Source organism: Denticeps clupeoides, unplaced genomic scaffold (genome assembly GCF_900700375.1).
Source record: "Denticeps clupeoides unplaced genomic scaffold, fDenClu1.1, whole genome shotgun sequence".
In the NCBI taxonomy this organism is placed as follows: domain Eukaryota; kingdom Metazoa; phylum Chordata; class Actinopteri; order Clupeiformes; family Denticipitidae; genus Denticeps; species Denticeps clupeoides.
Window position 1 is genome coordinate 48270 of NW_021629801.1, and position 18612 is coordinate 66881.

At 44.6% G+C, this 18612-nt stretch overlaps 2 protein-coding genes across 2 annotated transcripts in view; one reads left to right on the plus strand and one right to left on the minus strand.

Moving 5' to 3' along the window:
- The window catches only part of LOC114774387 (sec1 family domain-containing protein 2-like), a gene marked incomplete at its 5' end in the record, with an annotated part of 47311 nt that extends 35457 nt beyond the window's left edge, over positions 1 to 11854 (plus strand). The window contains 3 exons of the mRNA XM_028966300.1: positions 6161 to 6295; positions 7360 to 7479; positions 11100 to 11854. Of these exons, the coding sequence (XP_028822133.1) occupies positions 6161 to 6295; positions 7360 to 7479; positions 11100 to 11192 (348 nt within the window). The remainder of the gene's footprint in view (positions 1 to 6160; positions 6296 to 7359; positions 7480 to 11099) is intronic.
- Positions 11855 to 12909: 1055 nt separating this feature from the next.
- Positions 12910 to 15359, minus strand: LOC114774389 (ras-like protein family member 11B). Its single transcript, XM_028966303.1, has 4 exons — positions 15117 to 15359; positions 14969 to 15025; positions 14808 to 14884; positions 12910 to 13848 (listed from the first exon to the last, which is right to left on the minus strand). Exons 1-4 carry the CDS (start codon positions 15223 to 15225, stop codon positions 13363 to 13365), a joined length of 729 nt encoding a protein of 242 aa, XP_028822136.1. The 5' UTR covers positions 15226 to 15359; the 3' UTR covers positions 12910 to 13362.
- Between the last annotated feature and the right edge of the window lie 3253 nt (positions 15360 to 18612).

Consider the following 18612-nt stretch of genomic DNA (forward strand, 5'->3'; position numbering starts at 1 on the left):
CAATTGTCTTTGGCAGTCCTATGGACATTAAAAATCTTCAGAATCAGAAACATGTTTATTGGCAAAGTATGTGACAAACTAAACAATATATAATAAAATCAAATAATTAATATACCAAAAAATACAAAGATCACATGAATAGTGTACACACAGTGTACTTTCAATGCTGAATGCGCGACAGTTCAGTTGTTTAGGAGGGTGACGTCGAGGGGAAAGAAACCGTTCCTGTGTCGGCTGGTCCTAGTCTCCCATGTCAAAAAGTCCGTGTCCAGGGTGTGAGGCGAAGTGTGAGGATTTTTCCTGGCGTGTGAGTCTTGATAATGTTCCATGAACATGATGCTTGGAGGTGGTTTCATTGTCTTTATTTATTGGCACCAAACGTCAGAGTGATGAGCAAGTTTCAAAAACCGCTGTAATGCCGTTGCTTATCTACTTTAAAGTTTCACAGGTGCTGTGTACATCTCTTTGGACAGTGAGGGCATAGAGAAAGTTTACTGTTGGGACAGTCATGTGTGGTCAACCTGATTCCCCACTGATCTGTGTTTCAGGGCAAAAGGTAACAGATTTCATCCTTCAGGTCTGTGATTTTTTTGTATCTTAGAACAGATATAGTAATACTGTATCTGTTCATACTGCATGACTTGGGCAGGAGTATAGGTCAGAGACTGTCCTACAGAGATTTAGCTCTGCTATACTATGGTCGATGAAGGAGAGTGGACTTTAGGCCCATGAAAGAAGACCCACGATAAACCAAGTGCATAAAATATTGCAGAGTTCTATTTAAAAAAAAAAAAAGTGAAAGTGAAGTGATTTTCATTGTGAAACACTGCAGCACAGCACACAGTGACACAACGAAATGTGTCACCCTTGGTGAGCAGTGGGCAGCCATGACAGGCGCCCATGAAGCAGTGTGTGGGGACGGTGCTTTGCTCAATGGCACCTCAGTGGCACCTTGGAGGATCGGGATTCGAACCGGCAACCTTCTGATTACAGGGGCGCTTCCTTAACCGCTAGGCCACCACTGCCCCGTGCTATGTGCTTGAATCAAATAAATAAAATAAATAGAAGTGTTACACTGGTATTAATGAGTCCCGGTGGTCTGCTGGTAAAAACAGCTTTTCTCAAGTCAACAGTGTTGGTAGATAAGATTCAAACTATTGAATCGTTAATCGTTATTGTGTAACAACAATAGTAACAAACAACTTTGTGAGAAGGTGCATTAAGAGAAAAAAAAAAATGAGCTTGATCGTCAATTTAACTAGAAAGAGAGTGTTTAAAGCTGAGCTATAATCAGCACACAGCATTCTTTGATAGAGGATGATACTTCAGGTGACTGGCGGTGGGTACTTATGGTCCTGGTGGCAGTTCTGACCACCGAAGGAAAGTATAGCTGCTGTTGAACTCTCTTGGACCATGCGCAGTTCCACTGCAGGGGAGAGGTTGTTTGTCTCTAACATTGCACAGGAGGTGTTTATGTCGTCTGGGATGGAGGTTTACATTCTCACACCACAGTACTTCACACCTGTGCATTCCATGATGGACTGCAGGCCCTTCCACGTGCATTTGATCTTAGCTTCAAGAATGGTAGGTTGAAACTGGCCTTCTGGTATGCCCACTTTTCCGCCATGATGCACTTCAGGAGATCATGCTGATTCGGAAAGAAGTTGCTGTTGAATTCATAAAATATGTTGCCAGTTTACAAGTTAATGATACATCATCTTGAGAAGAATAGAGGTGTGATCTAAATAGTTTTTAATAGTCCTTTGTCACATTTCCGTCTAGGGGGAAGGAATGTGGACAGTGTGACCATGGTAGATGGGGACAAGGAGGAAAACACAGGCCAAACCAAAGTGCACAATACTGTGTGTACTGTGATTGTACAACAAGACCGACTAGTGCTATGTACAGCACCATAAACCCCTCAACCAAACACACTAACAGAGGGGGAATCCACACACAATACAAGTACACACATACACACACTGGCAGAGGAGGGGGCAAGGGAGAGTCAACACTAGATACAAGAACAAGCACTATCAACCCCAACTACAACTCCAACCATCTCTCTCCACTCCAAACTCATTCGTGAGCACTGAGCCGTCGACTTCCTGTTTCGGGCCTCTTCTTATACTGGCAGGTCCAGATTAGCCACCAGACTGTGGGCGGAGCCAGCAATCAGATACTCCTAAAAAGGAAAAACACACAAACACACAGAATGGCAAGCAGAGATCCCACCCCCATTACTACTCCCTGGCGCAAAGCACCCAGGGACATAACACCTTCAGCTTTTTATATTGGCAATCCAGAGTCTGTTCTTGAGTGCTTCCAATATTTTTGCCAAAGGTTTTTTTCTGATTAGTTCTATTGAAGTCCCCAGCTACATAACTCTCAAGATACTGTTATTCCAAGGATTGTCATCCAATGGTGGATTGTAGATCACAGTTGGAACAAGGGTGAGTGAAGGGGCTTAAGTGAAAGTGAAAAATGTGAGGGACAGGACATGTGAGGTTTCAGACATACATTACAAGCCAAAAGTTTGGACACACCTTCTCATTCAATGTCTTTTCTTTGTTTTCATGACCATTTACGTTGGTAGATTCTCACTGAAGCCATCAAAACTATGAATGAACACATGTGGAGTTATGTACTTAACAAAAAAAGGTGAAATAACTGAAAACATGTTTTATATTCTAGTTTCTTTGCTCTGATTACTGCTTTGCACACTCTTGCCATTCTCTCGATGAGCTTCAAGAGGTCGTCACCTGAAATGCTTTTCCAACAGTCTTGAAGGAGTTCCCAGAGGTGTTTAGCACTTGTTGGCCCCTTTGCCTTCACTCTGCGGTCCAGCTCATCCCAAACCATCTGGATGGGGTTCAGGTCCGGTGACTGTGGAGTCCAGATCTCCACTTTTTGATAAAGTACATAACTCCACATGTGTTCATGCATAGTTTTGATGCCCTCAGTGAGAATCTACCAACGTAAATGGTCATGAAAATAAAGAAAACACATTGAATGAGAAGGTGTGTCCAAACTTTTGGCCTGTACTGTATTTGTCAATAAAAAAAAAAGTTATTATTTTATGCTTCATATTTTCCACTGAATGTCGTGAATGTTGTATAAATTGCGGTTTTTGATCAGACCCAGAGGGTGACTGAGGATTTGGTGAGAGGATAGCATAAGGGATCTGGGCTCATCTATTCATTCCCTTGAACAGAAGCCTATGGGAAGTGAGTCAGGGCTGTTTTCAGGGTTGGGTTAATAGCTGTCCGCTAACTGACACAACACTGTTGGCATGTCATCTTCTCCTCTGCCAGAATCTATAAATGGAGCGCGTCTGACTGTCAGGTTACTATGGTGATAGGACCAGATTTTATGAAATCATTCATTTTTGCAATAAAAGGTCCCGGAAGTGCAGTTTATTTTAGAATGTGCTGAAAAGCAAACAGGCCTGAGGAAAGTTCAATTAGTGTGTTTTCTTTCTCACTGTGAACTTCCTGTCGCTTCAGCCCTGTGTGCAGAGGGCAAACAAAGCTTTATTCCAGTTATACTCAGTATTCATTAATGGTTCAGTGTGAGTTATTCTTAGGAAATCATTTTCTTATGTATTCCAAGTTCGGCTGTCTTGTTTTGCAAAATAAGAAAAAGTTTGAGGGTTTCACATGCACATTCAAAGATTATGTGATGTCATTAAAAACAGGCTAGACCTGTGTATCATCATTATTCTGGTCAAGGCACCAGGAATATTTCATTCGTTTTTTTAAATTTCTAGTGAAAATGAAAATGATTGTCATTTTGATACACAGCAAACGTGTCCTCTGCATTTAACCCATCACTCTTGGTGAGCAGTGGGCAGCCAGGGAGCAGTGTGGGGACGGCACCTCAGGGCACCTTGATGGTTTGGGATTCGAACTCGCAACCTTCTGATTACGGGTCCGCTTCCTTACCCACAAGGCAACCACTGTCTTACCAAAATATGGCAGCATTATATCTAATGCATTCTCCCTCGACATTAAACGTGACTGGTTAATACCAACTACACTCTCATCCTACCAAAGGGAAGGTTAATGTTGCTGTTGTGGATCTTATTCCGTATGCCCTTCCAAAACTGATTATCATTCGAGCGTTTGGAGCTGGTCATCTGAAGAACACAGTACCCCCTGTCAGCTGCGGCGGTGGCGGCGGCAGGGGGGGTTATCAGGCTGTCTGTCCTCAGCTAGGGCAACGGGTTGGTAATGAACAGCTTGAAATACCAAAAAATATTCTGGCACGAAAACCTGCTACCCGCTGCCAGCAAGATGAAGCTGAAGAATTTGATCTTTCAGCGTTTCAGCAGTGCGATGCACACATCCAATCCAATCACAAAGTGTTTCCAGTGCACACATCCAATCTGCTAATATACAAAATTGGGTGTTCTTTTTTGTTCCCCAATACCATTATGCACTTTGAAATGCTAATTCTATAATATATAATAAAGCACACAGGAACTTGGAATATAGGTGTTTAGGTGAATATAGGTGAATTTGTTATGCTGACATTTGTGTCCAGGAATGTAAAATATGTAAATGTAAATGTAAATTTTAATGAAATAATTGGAAGGGCAATGTACAATGTGTTTTTGTTACTTCCTTGTTTTCTTCATTGCATTATGGACCCGCGTTCACATTTTATATAATTAGTCTTGATCAAGAGCAATGCACACCAACTCAGGCCTGGAGACTGACATTCACAAACACTTCATGAGGGAAAAAAAAATTACTTTTTTAATCATTTTTAATAAAGATCATCATTAGTCATACAGTAATACATACAGAATACCAAAAGAAGTCTACTTATATCAGCACTTTGAACAGGAGGAACAATTGTAGATTCCTGTTTAGTTTGCCCAGACACACACACACATCCTTGTCATCCATTTATTATATGGGAAGCAGTGATTATTTACCACCAGGCATCAAGGTGGATCTCGGAGGTGATTGTCCCTTGCATCGTCCCTGCAACATAGCCTGGAGACACAAGTGTGACTGTGACTTGAATCACTAAAATGAACAAAGAAAATTCGATTACAGGCCCATTGAACACGTCTCAGGGCCTGAATCTATATAGTGAATGTGGTCTATAAAGTCTTTGCGTTCAAGGACGAATATTTTTAAAGGCTGTTGTCCATGCACATTGAGAGCATCTCAGCTGTAACGTTTTCATCATGAACCAGCAACCACATAACACACCTTTTTTAACGTTTTTTTTTTTTCAGGGCTCTTGCATTTAACAAGGTTCACTTTTTTTTTAATCGCTGTTAAAATAGGCAATGTTGACTTGTAAATGATTAACTAACAATCTGGTTAACATAAAGCACAATTCTAGAAGAAAGGTAACTTCCTGAAGCTCTAATCTGTTGCTACATCCACTCTGACTGGTCTAGTCTACTCACCTCTCTCTGTCAGACTGCAGCACGTGCACTTTCAAACATACAGGAATTTGGGGTTTGATCGGTTTAGAATACAATATGGACTTTCAGAGTTACTTTTATTTCCTGTGAACAACTGGTTGCACCAGTGAGACCTGCGACTTTTATTAGTCACAACATTGACAAATTGGTCGCACTCTAGAGTGCTGCTTTTAATGAAAACTTTTCTTGGACTGATTTCATTGGATGAGAACTTCAGCCTAGGAAATGATGGCTGTTTTATGGGCTTCTCAATTGGAACATTTGAGAGGTCGGTCCGTCATAGATTGACCCTCAGAAGGATTTGTCCATCCAATTTTTACTAGCCTTTTGAGAGATTGATTTTTGAAGGTAAGATTCTTAAATAGTGGAGACTACTAGTAAATGGGTAACTGGGCTGACTGGGCTGAGGTTTGCATTTTTAAATTTTTTTTTCCTCTTTCTTTCCAACTGGTTTATCTGTATGTAATGGGCAATATTTATGGCATTTATCAATGAGACAATAATGTAGTAATAGGAGGGTTTTGGTTGCTGTGCGTGTTCTTTGCACTTCCCATTCACACATACTCTCATACAAAGTGAGCAGTCAAGAAAAATGCAGACATAGGTGGGTTTTGACTCCTTCGTTAACAGTGCAGTGTAAATGGAAGTCTGTTGTGTCTATGCTGTTGCCACACCTGCTAATGCTTCATGCTCTGTTATTGTTCAAAATTCCAGGCAACATATCGCCCATTCATAAAGCAGATTTTAGAGGAGATTTTCCACCCAGACCGTCCAGAGTGTCCAGACATAGAACATGCGTCCTCCGGACTAACAGATCTTCTCAAGACCGGCTTCAGTATGTTCATGAAGGTAACATATGCTACACTACACTGAAAGTTGAGTAGAAGGCCCACAATGCACTCATTTAGAGTGTATGGTTCCTTTGTTTCCCACCCATGTTTTAAAGCATGTGCTGTGCAGAATGAAAGAACATCTCACCTCTTTGTTTATCTGGCAGGTGTGAGCGCCGAGATACTGAGAATTGCGGTTTTGCCCACTCTGACCTATTGTGCTTTTCTCAACTTTTCTTTTCACACACCGGTGGAACAGGCGCTTTCCCTCGGCCACAAACACACACACACACACACACACCCCCATACTGAGATTGTCAGACACATGTTCCAGCATGCTCAGGTGTTGCGGTGGACACGTGGCTGGCCATTCATGCTTTAAGCCCCACCCTCCAAAGTGGCAGCCTTTGATTGTCTGCTTATTATTCTGAGCAGAGGCCTGCTTTGGCCAATCACACTGAGCCCATTATCCTGCCCGTCCAGTCACGCACCGCAGGAGCTCCGGGCCACCAGCCGCTCTCTCCCTCTTTACTCACTCCATTTCCATGGGTTTGCATGTGTGTTTGCATGTGTGTTATGTTCACATTTGTCCGTAGTTTGAAAAGCTGCCATGTGCATGTGGTGACGCATGTGCACATCGTATCACGCTGTGTGCACAGCTTTCGCTCCTGCCTCGTTCTGGGCCCTGACTCATGACAGGGACATAGGGAGGTAGAATTTCAGCAGGTGGGAATAACTGAGGTGCAGGTGTTAACTATAAATGTAGATTTATTCATAGAAAAAAAAATGTATAAATTTATGTATTCTACGGTCGTGTCATTTTAAGGAAAATATCTGAATATCTGAATGTCATTCAGCAGCCTACAAGCATACTGACAAAACTGCATCCTTTTATCTGTTAAATGTGCCTGCATTACCAGTAAGACACATAGATTAGTTAAGTTTTTTAATATTGGGTTCAATTTTGTTTTAGATTGTTTACAATCGTTTACATGACTATGAAGGGGTTTGAGAGATGAGACCAAATGGTAACTGTTAAAAGTAGTGTGCTTAACTCCATTTTTTTTTTTTATTTATTCTTAGGTGAACAGACCACACCCTAGTGACCATTCTGTGCTGATTCTGTTCCTGGTGGGTGGAGTGACCCCATCAGAGATTCGCCTTGTCCGTGACACAGTTGCCGCACAAAAACCAGGTGCCCAGGTGAGAGTCGTGTCTTGTGCAGTCCTGCTTGTCCTATCAGATGGTGTGTAAGTCTTCAGAAGTGGTTCTGGCTACTTTGTCTGATCGATGAGAAACTTTCACCGGCAGCTCAGCCTCTCACAAACTGAGCTCTTGGTCACCTCAGCCAAAACTATCCATCACAACATTAATATTTTAAATGACTCCTAATCCCACATGCCTAATACGTAGTTGTCATAATTGATTGTTTCTCACCTCAAATACTGCAGCACTCTCAACATTGAAATGCTTTCAGGTGTCACCCCACTGTTCATAGACATTTACATTTATGGCTTTTAGCAGACACCCTTATACAGACTGACTTACAATAAGTAGTTACTGAGACAGTTCTACTCAGGGTTATGTGTCTTGCTCAGGAACACAACGGTAGTATATGGGGTTTGAACCTGTGATTTTGTGGGCTTCTAGTTAATAATAAGTGTCTTATCCACTAGACTGCTACCATCCTATAGACCTCCACTGGCTACTGGTAGATGTCCAAATGAAATTCAGGTTGCTTACTACCTCTGCACTCATCTACTGGAACTCCATACAAACTGTAAGGTTTCTCCCATGTGGCCTGGTATTGGCACCCTACAGTCTAGGCTTCTACTCTGTGTTTCCCAGAATGAGCTCCCAAGCACCATCAGAAACCATCATTGTTCTTTCTTCATCTTCAATAACTTATTCTATTCTACCTCCTTTCTTGATCTTAAACCATATACCACTTTCTTCACTCATTCTTATTTGTAACCACATAGACTTTTAAAATGTGCACATCAATTTGACCCAAACTTTGTCTTTGTCTTAAGTCATGTAGAAGTCGGTTTGATCATGTTCATTTGCTAGACACTTTAATTTAATGTCTAGAGAATTGAAGAGTCTTAAGGCTGAATGGATCAAAAATAATAATAAGACACCGCATTTAGATTATAATTTTAAGGAAACATTAAACATTTAACTCTTTATAGACACAATAAAAGCTGAACATTGGTTGCTTGCTTCAAGGCAGCAAAGATCCAACAGCACTGTTTTACTCTTGAAACACCACATATTGGGTACATTCAGTTCAATGCAGTGTACAAAACAGACAATTGAAACAGGAATTCGGAAAATCATCAGAAATCATATTATTTCCATTCAAATGAAAGTTTCTGATACTATAACTTCCTGAGCTGCCGACAATAATAAGAATCATGGTGTAAAAATGAATCTACTGTGAGAACTTGGTTTTTATATGAATATATGGAAATATACATTATATAAACTATAATATTAACTCAAAACACAACCCTCGAAGCAACATATGTCTGAACGACACAGCGATGACTGCTTCTGATGAGTTTTGCTAGTTTTACTAGTATGTGATTTAAGAATGTTTCAGGTTTGCCCGCTGAAAAGAAAATGTCATTATGTGACGTTTGGCTGCACAAAGAACTGTGGACAACTCAATAACCCAGCACTGCTCTCAGATGGTTCAGAATGCTTTTCATTTGAAGGGTATGAAGTAGGTCACTCAGGCGACAGAGAGCACACTGACCTACATTTTGAATGTCGACAGAGGAAAAAAAAAAAAGCAATTTCTTCTGGTACATTGTGTGTTGGTGCTGAAGTATACATATCTTTATGAACAATATGTGTTTGTGTTGTTTAGCGGTAACTCTGCACCTCAAAAGCTTAGGTCATTAAAGGGTTCGATGTTATAAGCAGATAAAGGCATAGATACATGAATAATATTTGATTAGTCCTGAGGGAACTTTAGGATGTGCAGATGCATCTGGCTACAAAGAACTTTTAAGTTTTAAATCTATTTGAAATGAACAGACACTAAGAAATTCAAGTACTTTTTCATGTACTGCTCATTTACACTGAGCTGCTACTGAAAATTAGGGGTGGAGCCAAAAATCGATGCCGAAATATATTGCCATTACGTAATTGAAGGGCTGAGGATCAGAATGTCGAGGTTTACATCTGCTCTTTAAACATTAAAACACATGCACTCCACTGCAAGCCTTGGCTAGCTGTTTCCAAGCAGACGGAATATGGCCAATTATGGTGCTTTAGGACAGAGTGTGGCCAGGATAACAGAAATTTAGAGCAATAAGGGTGAAAATATGGGGCTATATTAAAAATTCCACAGGCTCAGTGCGCTGCCATTTCTGTATGCATCGCCACGGTAACAGCATCTACTTCACACTGGATGAGTATTTCAGGTCGAGGTGTGTTTTTCTTTCTATGTTTAACAGCTAAGAAAAAATGTGCTTGTTAAATTACCATCATTTTAGCTAAATTCTGTGAATTGTGATCAGGTGCAGCCATAGACAGACTGGGCCAGCTACTGTTGCAGAGTAGAGCGCAGCAGCCGTGCCAAAACCCACATTACTGGTGTGTTTATGCAACATTTATAAAATTCAGCCAGGTTGTGCAGAACACCCATATGATTATTGGCTTTTAAGATGTGTTTATTTCTAGTAGCATTTTGCTTTCTAGAAGGAAGAAGAATCTGCAGACTGGTTTTAACCTTTAACCCATATTGTATTGTGTTCACTCAACATTTCTTTTTGCGAAGCATCTGTCCTGAAAATGGTGCATATGCCACTGGGCATGGTGTTATGAGCAAAGCATGGGGCTTGTTCATTAGAGTCAAGTCAAAAGCAAAGGCATCCTCAGGATTTCCCTAAATATATTTAAAAAAAGATATGCTAGGTATTTATCTGATTCTCTGTCTTTAAACAGTTTTAAATGGGAGGAGCACAATGATTGACTCTCATGATTTAAACCCACTCAATCAATAAATAATCCTATGATAAAAACTGTTCCTACACCAGTTCTTCTGCCTGGCCACTCTGTTAGCTGGTCCCTGTCACCTCAGCATGGAGGAGGATGTCCTGCCACACAGTTCAAACAGTGCCTGAATTTCACTGCCATGTTCTTTTGTCATATCTCCCATGATTATTGTTTTTTGGTTTACGTTTACAGTAAAGTATATAGATATCTAGAATTCTGTCATGCACATGTTTTGTGTTTATAAATAAATAATTACAAACACACATACATACAGTACAGGCCAAATGTTTGGACACACCTTCTCATTCAATGTGTTTTCATGACCATTTACATTGGTAGATTCTCACTGAAGGCATCAAAACTATGAATGAACACGTGTGGAGTTTTGCACATGTGGGGTTTGCAGTCGAGATGGTTTGGGGTGAGCTGGACCGCAAAGTGAAGGCAAAGGGGCCAACACGTGCTAAACACCTCTGGGAACTCCTTCAAGACTGTTGGAAAAGCATTTCAGGTGACGACCTCTTGAAGCTCATCGAGAGAATGCCAAGAGTGTGTAAAGCAGTAATCAGAGCAAATGGCGGCAATTTTGAAGAAACTAGAATATAAAACACCTTTTCAGTTATTTCACCTTTTTGTTAAGTACATAACTCCACATGTGTTCATTCATAGTTTTGATGCCTTCAGTGAGAATCTACCAACGTAAATGGTCATGAAAATAAAGAAAACACATTGAATGAGACGGTGTGTCCAAACTTTTGGCCTGTACTGTAAATGTATAATGCTTCTCTCACCCACAATGCTCTTCTGCCTGCCAGGTGCTGGTGTTCTCCACCCGACTGCTGAGGCCAGCTGACATCCCCCATCTGCTCTTCTCCACCAATCGACTGGTGCCTGACATTGGCGTGTGAGCAGGGCCTGTGTGAGGACACCACCACAACACACAGTTCCCCTCCAGCTGCTTTTTCACATGCCATCACACACTGCACTGTGGTCTTTGAGCTGCTTTCATGGTGCTAAAGCAATCACAGTCGACTCCAAAAACCAAAATAACACTTCAAACGCAATCATAACGGGATCTCACAAGCGGCTGAATAGCGCGAGATGCTATCTGCGGCCTGGTCACATTGGCAGGGAATGTGCAGCATTCTGTAGGAATTCCTTTTTACGAGTTTCATTTAAACGCGACCCCTCTCACTCCCCGTCCACTCCGTTTTAGGGTTTTACGGCCCCCCCTGAGCAACCAGTTCCTAGTAAACAACCGAACATAAACCGGCAGCCGTGTCACAATGGACACAAGAGGCAGGGCTGATGCACAATGCAGGGGTTGAGGTGTCAAGTGAAGCGTTCACACAGCCCATAAACGGCAAGTCAATCGGGAGCTGTGGGTATGTTGTGGAAGGTCCTGAAAGTGGGGGGCAGCTGTGTAAAAAAACATTTTTTTTTTATTCCCCTTTTTCCTTTCATTGTAATGTTCATATTCTGTTTACTCTCACTATCTAATATATCAGCGTTGCCAAATTTTCATTGTTAAGATCAGTGATTCATACAGTAAAATAATTGATTACAACTGCTGGGGCTTTTTGTGTGTTTTTTCAGTGTTTTCAGTGGCTAGCTGCTCGTGCTGATGATGAGTGTGAGAGTGTAACCGTGGCCACCAGATTGGCTCGTGTTTTGGTGCAATTTTCACATTTTCCCGCCCTGTTCCTTTCAGTGGCGCCCCCACTTTCCTCCAGTCTGGCACACACCCCTCTGGAATCATGATTAGTGCCGTGTAGGAATACGAAAATGGAACACAACAGAGGCACAGAAGTTCTCCAGATACGTCCAGACACATTTGCACGAACCTTCAGAGAACTGGAAGTACGCAGCTGTCTGGGCAACAGCAGCTTCTTGCCCTTTTTTTTAATTCATAAAGAAATCCCGTCAAAATGACGCCTGTTTCAACTAGAAATGTATTTGACATCAATAAGTCTGTCACTGAAGAAGGACCACTTTTATGGATTTCGATTGTGTGTTTGGTGTTTTATATATTTGGGGCCAGATTTGCAGACGTGTCCACTTGTCCCACTTCCCATGACAAACGGTGGAGTGTGTGAATTGTTCGTTAGTGCGCCTGGTCTGTGTTTCCCTGTAATTTACTGGCTACGGAAACTTGATTGTCGGGACATGAATATGAAATCTGATGAGATCTGACATGAAACTGTGCCCGAGGGTTTGTGGTCTCCTTCAGGGAGTCAAATCATGCTAACAGGTCAACGTAGAGCGTCGTTCTGATGCAGAACGGAACGGCCAGAGCTGTCGGACGTACACTCCACTCAGAACACTGAATCAATTTCATTCGTTTTTGCCCCATCAACCTTACACTCTTAAGAACCGCATGTTCGTTTTTCGATCTCTGTGAGATCACTGTGGTGTGTGTGTGTGTGTGTGTGTGTGTGCGCGCAGAAAGAAGTGCATACCGATACGTGTTTCAAACCTTTTTATTTTGAAGGCCGAGACAAATAAATAAGATCAAACTTCAGCTCTTTGGCTTCAGGACTTTTTTTTTTTTTTTTTTTTTTTCCTCTTTGTGTAAAGTGCATAAAAAGACGAACCCCCCCCATCCCCTCAGTAAAGTTTGTGCTGTTTTAACGGTCGCCCTCCCCGTTACGAAAGTGAAGTACGGTCATGCAGTGCAGCCATGAACAGTCTGCGGCGGCGGGCATGCGCGCCGTGCACTTTTTGACGCAAGCGCCTTGCTTCTACAACAAAAGATGCTTTAGAGTTGGACTCCTCAGGGCCGCGAGAGGAAGGCCAGGCCGAACAAAAGAGTCGCGCGGGGCTAAAAATACGGCACGGCCGCGTCCTTGCCAGCCGCCGCTGTGAGGAAAAACAGTCGTGGCGGTCGGTGACGGTCGGCCCCTCCTCCCTCAGTTCTGTGTGCCGCTCACAGGAAATAAAAGTCTCTTGTGGACCCTGAAGGACAGGGTTCAAAGGTCGGCGGCCACGAAGCAGTCTCAGAGAAGACGAGACGCCGCTCTGGCAACACCCGGGCTCTGTGGCCCCACGAGGTCGCGTCCCCCTCGTCCCTTCTCTCCCTCACACGGAGGTGACGGTCCGCACCTTGGCCGAGAGCGCCTGCTTGAAGCGCCTCTTCAGGTCCTGCATGTTGGGGGACTTGGGACGCGGGATGAGGGGGGAGCGCCTCTTCTCGGCCGCGGAGGGCAGGGCGGGGGGCTGCTGCTTGGCCAGGTCGCGGCACAGCCGATGGAAGGCGCCGTGCACCTGGCTGTAGTCTTCGCTCGCCGACACCTCGAAGAAGCAGCAGCCCAGGGTGGCGGCCAGCAGCGGGCCCTGCTGGGCGTCCACCCGCCGCACGTGGAGGAGGTCGGCCTTGTTCGCCAGCAGGATGACCGGCGGCGGCGCGCCGGCCCGGTCGCCGTGGGCGCGCGCCACCAGCTGGTGCAGCTGGCCAATCAGGTCGAAGCTTCGGCGGTCCGTCACGGAGTAGACCAGGACGACGGCATCGGCCCACTGGATGGAGCAGCTCACGTGTTCAGAGCAGCTCAGGCCGTTAGTGGTCACCTAAGAAACAAAAGGGATTTTTTTTTAAATCCACTATAGTGAACATTATCTAAACTAGAGGGTACAACGCTCAAAAAAAACCCCACAAACTCTTAACTCAACGCCACTTACTAACCCAGAGTTGCTCCAGGGGGGGCTGTCCGTGTAATAATTGTAAATAACTCCGGTTAAGGCCGTCGGCCACAATATCGTCTCCTCTTTAATTCCCTTAGGATGAAAGCGCCTGCTAAAGGAGCGCGGCGTAGCGTAATTCTAACCGCAGCCCTGCGTTAAAAAACCTTCAGACATTATGCAACCAGTCTGAGAGCCGAGGTGGACGGGAAGGTCACCGGTTGTAACGTTACTGCAGTTTTCCCGGAGGACTTCACAGGAGAGGCTGATTAAGGGGGTATCGTTCCCCCTCCCCGAAAAAGAAAAAAACCCAGGCCGGGGGAAATTAGACGGCTAGACTAGCAGACTCTTCCACCCGAGCTGGGCCAGATAAAAACAGGGGCTCTGCGGCTTTGGAGCGATGCCCAGACCAGGCAGCGAGCCTCACACACACTTCACTTCGCTCCAGGTTCTCCAGAATGTGGGGCTGGGAAAAATGTACCGAAAAATGTAACCCCCCCCCCCCCCTCTCTCTCTCTCTGGCCAGGTATATTTTTCTATGTTATTAAAAAGTAGCCGGCACTTTTTTTTAAGGTTGGTTTAACAGGTTTTTTTAGGGGTGGGGTGGGGGGGGACAAACGAATGAGTTTGACCCCCCCCCCAAGGCCTTCCCACTCTTCCACTGTTACCCTGAGGGCAATTCAGCCCCAGTGATGGACGGACACAAAAGGAACCCCGAAAAAAAAAAAAAAAAAGACAAAAGGGGGTCCAAAGGGGTCAGTTTAAGCAGCAGCGCGCGAGGATCGGACCCGAGCTCGCAGCGCGCGTCCTTACGGCTTTTATTATAGGGGGTATAAATAAATACTCACGTGAACCCCGGGGGTGTCCTGGACCTGGATGGCCACTTGCTCGCTGTCAATCTGGACCTCCCTGGAGTACAGGTTACCTGCGGGACGGCGGGCAGAGGCGGTCAGCACCGACCCACCGGAACTCGGCGCGCATCTCGGTTTAATTCGGGACTATTTCTCACCTGCGTTGCGCTCGTAGTCGCCGATGAAGCGCCGCGTGAGGAACCGCACCACCAGAGCTGCGAGGGGACACGAGGAGAGCTCCGTTATCGGGTCAGGATAAAGAGCCTTTAAGAGGGTTTTCTTTTGTTGTTATTCGTCCCAACTCACCTGTTTTTCCAACTCCGCTGCCCCCGATCACCGCGATCTTTATGACCCGGTTTGAAGGGGCTTCCGCCGGGTACTCCGCGATGGTCGACATGTTCTGGATCAGACGCATTTTCTCAACTTACTCTCTTTCTTTTTCCTTCCCAAGAGAAGTGCAAGTTATCCACAGAGCCCGGTGGGGGAGACGGGGTTCGTAGAGATCGGTTAGTCCCTGCCGCCGACTCGCTGGCCCGCCGGAGAAGCCCGTCTCCGGTTTATATGGACGGGAGCAGCGGCGCGTTCCGATTGGCTGCAGGCGCAGAGGCTCCGCCCCCTCCAGAGAGAAAGCGAGAGGCTCCGCCCTCCACGCTCCGCGTCAAACAGCGCGGCGGACGCAGATAGGCAGGAGATAAAAACACGCAGTTTTATACTCAGAACATAATCTGAAGCCGATTTGCGTCTGCTGTTCTATACGAACCGCCATTTTAAGGCTGCCTTCCTCGTCCTTCTTATTCTTAGAGGAATATAAGATAGAGTGATCCTTTATTATTCCCACCAAAAAAAACATAAAGACTTTACACAACTCAATTTACATTTATTTATTTATTTATTTATTTATTTATTTATTTTTAATTCCAGACTTGAAAAAGAAACATGAAGGGATGTGATTGTCATTGTGCTACACAGCACAGCTCACGGTGCACACAACGGAACGTGTCCTCTGCTTGTAACCCAGCACCATGGGGAGCAGCGGTGGGGATGGTACCCGACTCAGTGGCACCTTGGCGGTACGGGTCCACTTCCTTACCCGGTAGGCCACCATGGCCCCTACCAACGTGAAGGTTAAGACTCCAGGGGATGAGTGGCAGATACAGTTGATGCATTGTAGAAGAATTACAATATTATGGACTTTTCCCCTCTCCAGTAACCTGTATGAAGAACATACCATGGTGCCAACAGTGATGAAATGGAAAACTAGAATAAACATGCTTTCAGTTGTCATCAGTCAGCTAGATCCTGATCCCCCCAAATAAAATCTCCCAAATAGGAACTTTGCTGAAAGTGTTTCACTGGTCCACAGATACCAAGAAAAAGGTCTTACAATCGCATCTTGCAGCTAATTTGAGTCAAGAAAGGTTTTCATAGTAATCAATACTGTAGTATATATGGGACCAGAAAAGATCAGAACAGGTCACAGAAAAAATCGAGGAAATCCAAACATATTAGAACTTTTTACACATTCCAAGCTCATATAAGATGTGGATCAAAACTTCTAAGACCATTTAGATGCACTAACCAAATTAATTCAGGAAGCCCTGCAAAAAATTGTCTACCTTGGCCGATCAGGATTTGAACCTGCAACCTTCTGGTTAAAGAAGCGGCCCTGTAATCTGAAGGTAGCAGGTTTGAATCCTTATCTGCCAAGGTGCCACTGAGGTGCCACTGAGCAAAAGCACCGTCCCCACACACTGCTCCCCATGCGCCTGTCATGGCTGCCCACTGCTCACCAAGGATAATTTTTAAAAGCAGAGGACACATTTGGTTGTGTCACCTCGTGCTGTGCTGCAGTGTTTCACAATGACAATCACTTCACTTTCACTTCACTTTCACTTTAATATCTCAGGTCAGACCTTTCGGCCTTAATTAAAGTAGATATGTTTGGCATGATGCCATCACCACACAGGACACACCCTAAGAACACAGTCCCCACTGTCAAGCGTTGTTCTGCGCTGAAGCTGCTTTTCTTCTGCTCAGGACCGAGTGGGATAATGAACGGCTCCAAAATACCCTGGGAAGGTGTACCCTCTGCCAGACAGTTCAATAGCTGAAATGCAGAGGAATATCACCCACCCAGCAAGCGATGGAGAGCGTGGACCGAGCAGATCTGACCCTTACGTCCAGAAAAGTCCCCAAAAAGAGCAAAATTAGGCATTTAAGTTGAGAGGATGAAACAGGGACAGGTCAAACTATTTTATGTACATCTGTATGTTTTAAATGCACTCATACAGTACAGGCCAAAAGTTTGACACACCTTCTCATTCAATGTGTTTTCTTTATTTTCATGACCATTTACATTGGTAGATTCTCACTGAATGCATAATGGCAATTCTTTACACCTCCAAGTGCTCTCATTTTCACTCTCAAGGATCATCCTGACGGTCACCACACGGTTTTTGGTTATGTAAAAGTGTGCAATTACACAAATCCGCTGTGTGTGTGTGTGTGTGTGTGTGTGCTAATGTGGAGCGTGAACTGCTAGGTTTCAACAGACCATCACTGCTGACTGTGCTCCCTCTGGGCTGCCCTGACACGCTCCGACATGCCCGGGATCCCCTGCGGGGGGGTGGAGCGTGTCCGACTAGCCCCCCCAAAAACACACACCCAACTGGAATTTAAGTGTTCGAGGAGAAAATACTGTAAGCGGTAAATAAATCGTCTTGATACGTACACTTTACCACTGGCTCTAACGATAAGGTGTGTGTGTGTGTGTGTGTGTGTCTGCGTGTTTTTTGGGTTATGTCAGGTCAGTGAAGTTATCTCCGGATGAAAGGCCCATTTTTTCCCTCTCAATTTTCTCCATTCTGTGCTGCGTAATATCTCCCTCTCACCCTGAGCTCCGACCAACAATCACCCCACTGTGGAGCTGCCAGCCTCTCTTCACCGCCGACCTCGAGAGCCTGGCGACCCACGGCGCAGCCCAGTTTAACCCGCCCAGTTTAACTCCCTTTCTCATTCTCTCTCTCTCTCTCTCTCTCTCCTGTCTCTCCAGCGCGGTCTGTCCCGTTCGCCTTTTCCGTCTCCACTTTTTTTTTTTTTTTTTTTTCTATCTCCCTCCGTCTTTCAGCCGCATTCGTGCGTCTGTCCGCCCAGGTATTTTTGGCCGAGAGCCGGGGGTAATTATGGTCTGGTATGTATATTTGAGTGTTGATGACAGGAGGCTCCTTCTGAATTATGAAAGTAATAGGTGAGATTTATCAGCAGATTGGTCTGTGCAAGCTGCCCCATACAACTCAACACTTCACTCACTGTGTGTGTAAGTGTGTGTGTGTGTGTGCGTGTGTGTGTGTGACTTGGCATCGGGAAACACTGTGCCCTTTTGACTCACCTTGCCCATAGGGGCTGTTACATTTTTTCAGGCAAGAAAAAAAAAATGTAAATCTGTAGCGTGCCAGAGCTTCTCCCCTCGATTAATGTGAGTGGGTTGCCACTACTGAGGTAACTAATAGCAACATGTCGGAGTGTGAAAGCCCTCGCTCGGGGTACTCAGTCAATGCTGCCTTCTCATTTGCCGGGGCGTCACATTAACGTCAGCGGCGCGGCTGCTCGTCATTGCTAATGAAGGGACGCTAATTGTTCAGTGCAGTCGGCTTACAAAGGACACAGGTGTCTCCGAGTGACGGGAGGTGTGAGGTGTGGTCCCCGCCACAGCTCCATCTTTAGTTAACATGTCGTTGAGGAGGCTTCAGTAGTTGTCGGCGTGAAGTGTCGTTGGCCAATGGAATTGAAAGTATATGTTTTA

Bases quoted from the DNA above. Each gene is read 5' to 3' on its own strand.
- LOC114774389 (XM_028966303.1), bottom strand. From the start codon at position 15,225: ATGCGTCTGATCCAGAACATGTCGACCATCGCGGAGTACCCGGCGGAA. The intron at 15,026-15,116 runs GTGAGTTGGGAC...GTCCCCTCGCAG, and splicing joins CAGCGGAGTTGGAAAAACAG to CTCTGGTGGTGCGGTTCCTC. The intron at 13,849-14,807 runs GTGAGTATTTAT...TTTGTTTCTTAG, and splicing joins AGGACACCCCCGGGGTTCAC to GTGACCACTAACGGCCTGAG.